This window comes from Myotis davidii, unplaced genomic scaffold (genome assembly GCF_000327345.1).
Source record: "Myotis davidii unplaced genomic scaffold, ASM32734v1 scaffold150, whole genome shotgun sequence".
Taxonomy (NCBI): Eukaryota; Metazoa; Chordata; class Mammalia; order Chiroptera; family Vespertilionidae; genus Myotis; species Myotis davidii.
Window position 1 is genome coordinate 1,312,037 of NW_006283437.1, and position 9,753 is coordinate 1,321,789.

General features: G+C 56.2%; 2 protein-coding genes across 7 annotated transcripts in view; one reads left to right on the forward strand and one right to left on the reverse strand.

Moving 5' to 3' along the window:
* ERN2 (endoplasmic reticulum to nucleus signaling 2) overlaps positions 1-5,204 on the forward strand; it is a 15,066-nt gene extending 9,862 nt beyond the window's left edge. For all 6 annotated transcript variants that reach the window (XM_015564013.1, XM_015564015.1, XM_015564019.1 and 3 more), the window contains 9 exons: positions 1,718-1,802; positions 1,920-2,109; positions 2,190-2,289; positions 2,366-2,565; positions 3,725-3,872; positions 3,952-4,079; positions 4,488-4,611; positions 4,685-4,752; positions 4,838-5,204. In XM_015564013.1, the coding sequence (XP_015419499.1) occupies positions 1,718-1,802; positions 1,920-2,109; positions 2,190-2,289; positions 2,366-2,565; positions 3,725-3,872; positions 3,952-4,079; positions 4,488-4,611; positions 4,685-4,752; positions 4,838-5,083 (1,289 nt within the window). In that variant the 3' untranslated portion in view covers positions 5,084-5,204. The remainder of the gene's footprint in view (positions 1-1,717; positions 1,803-1,919; positions 2,110-2,189; positions 2,290-2,365; positions 2,566-3,724; positions 3,873-3,951; positions 4,080-4,487; positions 4,612-4,684; positions 4,753-4,837) is intronic.
* Positions 5,199-9,753, reverse strand: part of PLK1 (polo like kinase 1) — a 12,134-nt gene continuing 7,579 nt past the window's right edge. The window contains exons 8-12 of the mRNA XM_006753632.2: positions 7,375-7,530; positions 6,497-6,574; positions 6,150-6,304; positions 5,878-6,060; positions 5,199-5,664 (exon numbers count right to left, since the gene is read on the reverse strand). Of these exons, the coding sequence (XP_006753695.1) occupies positions 5,458-5,664; positions 5,878-6,060; positions 6,150-6,304; positions 6,497-6,574; positions 7,375-7,530 (779 nt within the window). The 3' untranslated portion in view covers positions 5,199-5,457. The remainder of the gene's footprint in view (positions 5,665-5,877; positions 6,061-6,149; positions 6,305-6,496; positions 6,575-7,374; positions 7,531-9,753) is intronic.

The following is a 9,753-nucleotide window of genomic DNA, read 5'->3' on the forward strand; positions in this document are numbered from 1 at the left end:
CCCTGCTAGGGACTGATCCCACAATCTGGGCATGTGCCCTTGACTGGAATCGAACCCAGGACCCTTCAGTCCACAGGCCAATGCTCTATCCACTGAGCCAAACCAGCTAGGGCTAAAAAAAAATTTTCAATTATACAGAAGTGATGGTATTAATATGTGTGCTAAAATAATGTCATATTTGGTAACAGTGACAGTAAATTACCTAGATACCATTTGATACCATTTCTGCTTTAGAGCTTTTTATTTTCTAAACATTCTTTTTTTCTCCATTTACTCCTATGAACAATCCCTTCAAGCCTTCTCTGGCACATGGGCTGCCCCTTGGGCCTCCCCCATGCTTTCATTGATCTAGTTCAAGCTGCTTCTTTGGCTCTGGGCTGGGCTGTCCTTCAGTCCTTTGCATAAACTGCTACTGGCACCTCCTGGTCACGGCTCAAACCACAGCCTTGGAGCCTATACTCAGGCTGAAGTCCACCCGCCACGCGGCTCAATGCTCGGTGCTGCTCCCAACTTATACCTACGTGTGCACCTTCCTCTGCAGAGAGGGAACAGCTACCCTTCCTCAGGGGTCACCTCTTTTAGGAGGTCCCCCGCTGAGGCCTAAGCTGCAGCTCCTGTCACCTTACAGGCTCTGGGTAGGTCCCACCGCACCTCGACACTCATCTCCATGGCCCTTCGGACCTGAGCGGAGTCTTTCCCCAGACACCCCAGGTGGTTCCCATCAAACGGCCCTGTCGTCCCTCCGTACTGTCCTCCAGGTGCTCTCACCACCGCCGCCCATTAGGCCCCGTCACTGACAGGATGTTCGTCCCTCCCAGGCGTCCTCTCAAGTCCTTACCCGTCAGTGTGACCAGGCATCCTCGGAGGCGGAGAGGAGAGGATGCGGAACCCCGGCCCTGGCTCAGCCAGGACACCTTGTTCTATAAAACACCTAATTTTTTTACCCACTATAAAAATAATCAGTGATCGCAGTAATTCAGGACAAGCATCTAAGAACATAAACACCTAGAGGGAGCCTGTTCTGACTCAGTGGAAACAGTCTGTATGTGATACTGGATCTCCTCTATTATATATATTTAGAAAACAACGATTCTGTCACTTCTCTTGCCTAAAGTGCCTAGAAACTCTTTACTTTGGCATTCTCATGACTGCTAGGCAGAGCCTAGAGCGGACGGCAGCTGCCAGGGAGTGTGACACATGGGGGGCTGGGTGACCACAGAGGGGGCACACTCAAGTGTGGGCAAGAGTGAGTGCCCTCAAAGAGATGGCTACGCTCTGGCCCCAGGATAAGATGGAATTCCCCGAGAGAGCCGGGGTGGTGGGGCGGAGTGTCCAGACGGCACCCACAGCACCAGCAGAGGTTCAGAGAGGAAGGGAAGCAGGTGCGCACGCTGGAAGCTGAAGGCGGGCTGCACACTCAGGCCCACGTGTAGGCCAGCCGGCAAGGAGCAGAGCCGCCGCATGGAAGGGAACAGGGAGAGCTGCGGACCGTGCACATTGCAGAGCCGGTGCTGGTCTGCACTGCTTTGCAGATGATTAGGGCACACAGTGAGGTGACTTGTCCAAGCGCACACAGTGCGCGCAGCACCAGGCACTGGGCCTGCGCAGTCTGGCACCAGGCTGGGCATGGAAGGGGGAAGAAAGGCAAAAGGGGAAGGCAGGGCAGGGCTGGGCTGGGCAGCGGTGGCTTCCTGAGACCCCGCCCTCCTCTCCCTAGCTGAGCAGCTCACTGTGGTGGGGAAGATCTCCTTTAACCCCAAGGATGTGCTGGGCCGCGGGGCAGGCGGGACTTTCGTTTTCCGGTGAGTGGCAGCCGGGAGCCAGGCTGGAGACGTGGCTCTCACAGCCCTTCCCGCATCGTCCCTTGGAGAGCTGTCCTACCCTTGGCCCTCTCTGAACCTCCATTCCCCACCTACCAGGGGACAGTTTGAGGGGCGGGCAGTGGCTGTCAAGCGACTCCTTCGTGAATGCTTTGGCCTGGTGCAGCGGGAGGTCCAGCTCCTGCAAGAGTCAGACCGGCACCCCAACGTGCTCCGCTACTTCTGTACAGAGCGGGGACCCCAGTTCTACTACATCGCCCTGGAGCTCTGCCCTGCCTCCTTGCAGGAGGTGAGGCTGGGGCGCAGGGCGGTGTGGGTGAGGGCTGGAGGGCCCTGGGCTGCAGTGACCTTGCCCTTGCTGCTCCTCAGTACGTGGAAAACCCAGAGCTGGACTGCTGGGGCCTGGAGCCGGGGACAGCGCTGCAGCACCTCATGTCTGGCCTGGCCCACCTGCATTCTCTACACATAGGTACCCACCCACCCCTCGCTCCCCATCTCCCACCCTGCCTTCCCCCCCTGCGCTCAGCTGCCTCCCGCTCTCACAGTGCACCGGGACCTGAAGCCAACCAACGTGCTCATCACGGGGCCCGAGGGCCAGGGCCGAGGCAGGGTGGTCCTCTCCGACTTCGGCCTGTGCAAGAAGCTGGCAGCCGGCCGCCGTAGCTTCAGCCTGCGCTCAGGCGTCCCCGGCACAGAGGGCTGGATGGCACCTGAGCTCCTGCAGCTCCCGCCCCCCGACAGCCCGGTGAGTCCTCCATCACCTGGCCCAGGGCCTCCTGCCCAGGCTGCACATCCCACTGTGTGAGCTGGAACTTGCTCCTTCATGGTAAAGTGGGCTCATTCATCCTTTCCTACCTAGAGCAGTGATTCTCAACCAGGGACTATTCCACCACCCAGGGGGCCCTGGGTAATGTCTGGAGATATTTTTGGTGACCACACGTGGTGGGTAGGGGGGTGTTACTGGCATCTGGTGGGTAAAGACCAAGGATGCTGCTAAATATCCTTTGACCGCGCCCCATAAAAGTTATCAGGCCCAAAGTGTCAATAGTGCCGAGGTTAAGAACCCTGGGCTAAAATGGCTTCACCTCTTCACTGTGGGCAGAATCACCGGGCAACTAAAAAGGTCAGCTGCCAGGCCCATCTCCAGTGAGCCCAGCCCGATCCGCTGGGGCAAGGCCAGGGTCTTCAATGCAGCAGCGCAGAGAAGCGCTGGGTGGAGGGCTGGGAACGTCAGATGAGCGAATAGTGGAAGCAGTGTCTGACCCTAGAGACATGTAAGTTTGGGGCCCCAGATTTGTGTGTGTGGAAGTGACAGTCATGGGCATAGATGACAGTGGCACAAAAGGACAGTCGCTGGGCAAAGCTGCTCCCATGCCTGACGCCTGACGTCTAGAGAAAGCTAGAAGGGGCGCCTGCAGGCCCAAGGACAAAGGCACGGCTAGGAGCCTGTCAGGTCCTTTTGCTTTTTAATTAGTGGCCAACGTTTTCACTTTGGGGAAGTTGCACATAAACCTCTGGAGTTCTGGAGCCTCTTGGGAAGTGAAAGCTGTGCCTCCCGAGTGCCCTGGGGGCAACCAGCAGAGCTTAGTGCCAGGCGGCTGTGGACAGGCCCCCCCATCTGTCCTCACCGCTGCCTCCTGCCACACGCCTGGCGGCTTCCCTTCCTGATGCTCCCTGCTACATGTGCGGGAATGGCGCCCGGAAACCCAAGCTAGAAGCTCAGTAGGGGCAAAGATTGGGGTGAAGACCATGGGCCTTCAAGGGTGCAGAGGGGAGGGACCTAGGGATAAGGGGCTGCCTCTCAGAGGCATCCCTGAGTTCTTCTCTGAGCCAGACACCCCTGGGAGAGGTTAGCCCCGCAGACTCCGGGCGGACTTCCTCCTCACGCCCCTTCCTCCGGCCAGACCAGCGCGGTGGACATCTTCTCTGCAGGCTGCGTGTTCTACTACGTGCTTTCCAGCGGCAGCCACCCCTTCGGAGAGAGTCTTTATCGCCAGGCAAACATCCTTGCAGGCGCTCCCTGTCTGGCTCACCTGGAGGAAGAGGCCCATGGTGAGAGGGCCTGACCCAGCAAAGAAGGGAGGAAGCAGTGCATGAGGCTGGGGACCTAAAGCCACCCCTCTCCCCGCAGACAAGGTGGCTGCCCGAAGCCTGGTGGCGGCCATGCTGAGCCCTCGGCCGCAGGCGCGCCCCTCTGCTCAGCAGGTGCTGGCCCACCCCTTCTTCTGGAGCAGAGCCAAGCAGCTCCAGTTCTTCCAGGTCAGGGGGACCTCGGGACGGACAGGGTAGCAAGTCCCAAGTGTGGGTCCTGAGCAACAGGAAAGGGGAGACCAGATTGGCTAAGAGAAAAGGGACTTATCTACCTGCACTAGGCAGCCCGGCTCCTTGCCTAAACCAAGACGGAGCAGACTCCTAACCGTTGCCATCTTGGTGCTCCAGTCCACTCGTCACCTCCCCCCACATCTCCCCACCAGGCCACTCGTGCTCAACCTGTGCCCAGGTAGCCCATTCCATCGGCAAGACCCTGAGCAAAGCACCCTGTCCCCGAGCCGGCTTGCTCTGTGAGGTGGAAGACCCACCCCTGGGCTGCTAACGACCTGGAGGGCGGGCTCCTGGCCTCGAGGCCTCGGAAGCTGGTCACAGGCTCAGGAGCTCTATGGGCCCTAGGACGTCAGTGACTGGCTGGAGAAAGAGTCCGAACAGGGGCCCCTGGTGATGGCGCTGGAGGCAGGAGGCTCCGCCGTGGTCCGGGGCAACTGGCACAAGCACATCACAGTGCCGCTGCAGACAGGTAGAGCCGGGCACGAGGGGGCTGGAAGGGGAGCCCAACGGGACCGCTTAGCCCACGACTTCCCCGCCCACAGATCTGCGAAGGTTCCGGTCCTATAAGGGGACCTCGGTGCGAGACCTGCTCCGCGCCATGAGGAACAAGGTGCGCCTGGGGCTCGGGTGGGCGTGCTCTTGGGAAGGCTTGGTCCCTGCTCCCGCTGAGCCAGGGCCCTGCTCTAACCCTGCAGAAGCACCACTACAGGGAGCTCCCGGGTGAGGTCCGGCAGGCGCTGGGCCAGGTCCCCGACAGCTTTGTCCAGTACTTCACAGACCGCTTCCCGCGGCTGCTGCTCCACACGCACCAGGCCATGAGGAGCTGCGCCCCCGAGAGCCTCTTCCTGCCCTACTACCCGCCGGCCCCAGGGGCCAGGGAGCCACGCGCAGGAGCTGCTGGGAGGGGAGGCCGGCCGGCTGAGGAGCCAGGCCTGGGCTGAGGCTGGCCTCACACGGGAAAATTCCTGCAGCGGGCTGGAAGCCCGGGGGTAGATGTTGGAGCAAAGATATGCCGCGCGCCCAGGTGCCAGACACCCCTCGGAATACAAGAAGAAAAAGGTTCTCATGTGTTTAATGTGTATAAAGGCGGGGAAAGGACAGTCCTGTATCCAACAGCAACATTCTGTACATACAGTGCGGGTGAGAGGGAAGGGAGGGGCCATAGAACCCACACGCAAACATGTACAAAAATAACTTACACAGCAGCCCCATCTGTGGGCTGGGGCACACTATAAAAACCAGGGCCAGGGGAGCTGACCAGAACGGGCCAAGGCGCTGGTGGGGGTCACGGAGGCACCAGTCCCAAGGGGCGGGCCTACGAGGAGGCCTTGAGGCGGTTGGTGGCTGAGCGCGAGCTCAGCAGCTTGTCCACCATGGTGCGGGCGTATCGGAGCCGGCTGGCCAGCTCCTTGGAGCAGCCAAACTCCTCCAGGAGGCTCAGGCGGTACGTGCGGAAGTCCCGCTTCTCGTTGATGTAAGTCACGGCGGCCATCAGCGGGCACAGGATGAGTTTAGTGTGGTCCTAGGAGGGGAGGAGGAGGGACAGGTGGTGACCAGTGAATTGAAGGTCCAGCTGTGTATGTGGGGGGAGCAGAAGGAAGACAGCCCAGCTGGTTGGGGGCCCTCACCCCACTCCCTTCCTGCTGCCAAGGGCAGTTCCCACACCTCCCACTCCCCGCCCAACCCAAGCCCCCGGAAGGCACAGCCCCCACGCCCACTCCGCGGCCCCGCTCACCTGGAAGAAGTTGATCTGCACACAGCCATTGCTGAGGTGCAGGATGATGGCACTGCGGGTGCGGAACCAGGTGCGCAGGTAGGGCAGCCGGGCCAGCTCATCACCTTCCCGTGGTGTGATATTGGCCCCTGCCTTCAGCAAGTGCTCGCTCATGTAGTTCCGGAAATACTTAAGGAGGGTGATCTAGGGGAGTCAGAAGTCCAGAGTTGGAGCTCCATTCCGGCCCATCTCCCTCCCGGCAGCACGGGCCACGCGGGCCAGCCAGCACCCACCTTCTTGGTCAAGGAGTTGGGATGGGAATTCACGGTGAGGTAGGACTCTGTGCCGTCGCGCTCTATGTACTGCAGGCTGTCACCGTCGTTGTAGAGGATAAGGCGAGTCGAGTCATTGAAGAGCACCCCCACGCTGTTGTCACACAGTTGGTATCCTAGTGGTATGGGGGGAGACCTCAGAAAGGGGGCAGGGAGCAGGGGGAGCTGGCACTGGAGGTCTGGGATGGAGCTAGGAGAGCTGGGAGAGGACCTAGCGGCCAAAAAAGGCAAGAGGCCGGAACAGGCCAAAGGGTCACAGGCCGCCAGGTTGCCATGTATCCTCACCCACCCGTTCTGGAAGAACCTACCAAGGCCGTACTTGTCCGAGTAGTCCACCCACTTGCTGACCCAGAAGATGGGGATGCAGGCGGGATCCTCGGCCTCCTCTGGACGGAAACAGACATGATTGGTCAGACCAGGCTCTTACCCTCAGTGAGCAGAACCCAGCCTCAGGAGCTTGCACTCCAGCCACAGGGACGGAGACGGACCAAAACAAGTATGAACAGAATGTTTGTTGCTTCCATCATCGTGAGTCAGTGGCTTGCAGATTCTCTAACTTTCTAGTTTTGAGTGATTCAAATATTGTGAGAAGACAATTCCAAATACATCCAAGTGTTATACACAGTGACCGCAATAACCCTTCTCTAATACAGAAATTCCATATGAAAGCTTTAGAGTCTGTGGGATGAGAGGTGCTATAGATCATAGAAAGCAGGCACAGGGGATGCCCAGTGCTAGGAGTGGTGCCAGGAAATGCTCGTGAGGGGCCACCAGAGCAGACATCTGAGAAACACGAGTGTGTGAGCCATGCAGAGCTGCAGGAAGAACATTCCGGAAGGGACAGTGTGCGCAAAGCTCTGAGGCTGGAGCACGTCCTGGTCTGTTATTTCAACCATCTCCAAGGCCAACCAGGAATTCACTGAACAGAAGAAACCGCGGACAGGTACCCAGGCCGCAGTGAGGTACTGGGAGATGGGAGGCAGAACCAGGAGTCAGAAAGGAAGGGCCAGACCATGGAGGGCCTTGGGCATCCGGCTAACTCATCGGGACTTTAATCCACAGGAAATGGGGAACTGGACAGAATATGAGGACGGGCCTGGCCAAGGCCCACACGTTGCGGGCTGAGACTCCCTGGTCTCTCGCGATGCCTGGAGCAGCCTTGCCCCCCGGCGGCTGCAGTGCCCACCTTGCCTGACCAGCCCCCGCTCCGAGGGCTTGGAGGCGTTGACGCTGTGCAGCTGCTGCAGCATATCCCCAAGGTGGCAGTCGGCCGCCTCGTTGGTCTCCCGGACCACGGGCTCCTCTTTCTCTCGGGGCCGCTCAGGCATGGGGTTCTCCGTACCTAGGAGATGAGACGTGGTCATTAGCTGGCACCAAGCAGCAGGCTGGGAGGGTACGGGACCCTGTGCCCAAGCTGGTACTCTCTCCCCAGAGAAAATCCCTCTTAGCTGCTATTGCTTGCTTTGGGTGAACCTAGTCAGTGTCAGGCTCTTAGAGCTCAGGCTCTCACAGGCACCTGGTGCTCACTAGTACCTCCAGCACCAGGCAAGCCCTTGAGGAAGGACCCACAGCCAGACAGAGTCAGACACTCAGAATGACAAGTACCTTCAGCATCCAGGCAAATGGGAGGGTCAGTAAATGGCAGACTGGCAGGATGAATTGAGCAGGCACTTAACAAGAATGTAAGCGACTGCCCACCCTAACATGTGCTTTATCTACTTCTATGCCCAACAGCCTGGGAAGACCCACACTGAGATGGGACACTGGTCACATCTGAGGGGTGGGAGCATGGTTTTGTCTTAAGCTTCTCTGTTTAACCCTTTTCCCACCATCATATGCTTATTCCCTTCCTGAAATATGAAACCCTTCTTTACAACATTTGCAAATCAGAGTTTTCCATTTTAAAAACGATGCTGTGGTAAAGATTTAAGTGTGAAATATTTCAGATTTGCCTTTAAAACTCTAGCCAAGCCGAAACCGGTTTGGCTCAGCGGATGGAGCGTCGGCCTGTGGACTGAAAGGTCCCAGGTTTGATTCCGGTCGAGGGCATGTACCTTGGTTGCGGGCACATCCCCAGTGGGAGATGTGCAGAAAGCAGCTGATCGATGTCTCTCTCTCATTAATGTTCTAACTATCTCTCTCCCTTCCTCTCTGTAAAAAAATCAATAAAATATATTTAAAAAAAATAAAATAAAAATAAAACTCTAGCCAAAAAAAGGAGGAGGATGTGGAATAAATATAGGCAAATGTAACTGACTTTTGAAAATGGATGATGTAATACATGGGGGTTCATCATACAATTCTCTCTACTTTTAAAAAATATATATTTATTTATTTCAGAGAGAAAGGAAGAGGGAGAGAGAGAGAGAGAGAGAGAGAGAAACATCAGTGATGAGAGAGAATCATTGATAGGCTGCCTTCTGCAAGCCCCCCACTGGGGATCAAGCCCACAACCTGGGCATGTGCTCTTGACCGGTATTGAACCTGGGACCTTTCAGTTCGCAGGCCGATGTTAGCGCCAAACCAGTTAGGGCCAGTTCTCTCTACCTGTGGGTAAGTTTGAAAATTTCCAGCATAAGAAGTTTTTACAAAATGTTTTGTGTCCAAAAATTAAAGGCAAAAGATAAAAAAAAGCAATCCCTAGCCCTGACCGGTTTGGCTCAGTGGAGCGTCGGCCTGCGGACTGAGGGGTCCCAGGTTCGATGCTGGTCAGGGGCATGTGCCTTGGTTGTGGGCACATCTCCAGTGGGGGGTGTGCAGGAGGCAGCTGATCGATGTTTCTAACTCTCTATCCCTCTCCCTTCCTCTCAGTGAAAAAATCAATAAAATACATTTTTTTAAAAAAGCAATCCTTAAATAACACTATTACATGATAGCCCAAAGAATAAATGCCCATGAGTCCAGACTGACATAACTGAATAAATAAATACATGGGAGAGAAGCACCAGCTCCTCCTTACAGAAGTATTCCCATGAATGAATGTGCCCAGAGCCAGGAGAGAACCATGGTAACAGCTGCCACAGGCAAGAGCCACCAGGAGTGCTAGCGTCAGTGGGCGGAGCCCAGGAGCAACAGTCTCAGGGAAGCCCTGGCAGGTGCGTTTAATCATCAGAGAAAACAGTGCTGCTGCAGAGAAGCCCTTTAGACCCACCAAGACCAAGTGATCAAGACCGACATCTGCCCTGGCCCGCGGGGCTCAGTGGTTGAGTGTTGACCCATGAACCAGGAGGCCACAGTTCGGTTCTGGTCAGGGCATATGCCCAGGTTGCCAGCTTGGTCCCCAGTAGGGGGCATGCAGGAGGCAGCTGGTCAATGTTTCTATCTCTCTAAAAAATCAATAAAAACATTTAAAAAAAGAAGAAGAAAGACTGATATCACCAGTAAAAGAAATGTCAAAAAATTAACCCCAAGAGAAAAATAGATAATCCTTAAAATAACAGTATTAGGTTATAACCGAAACAAATGAACTTATACATTAAATTGGCATATATTAAATTGATGCTATATCCACACAGAGAAGAAAAGTGTTTCAAGTGATCTTTTTTTCACACTATATTATCTTTTT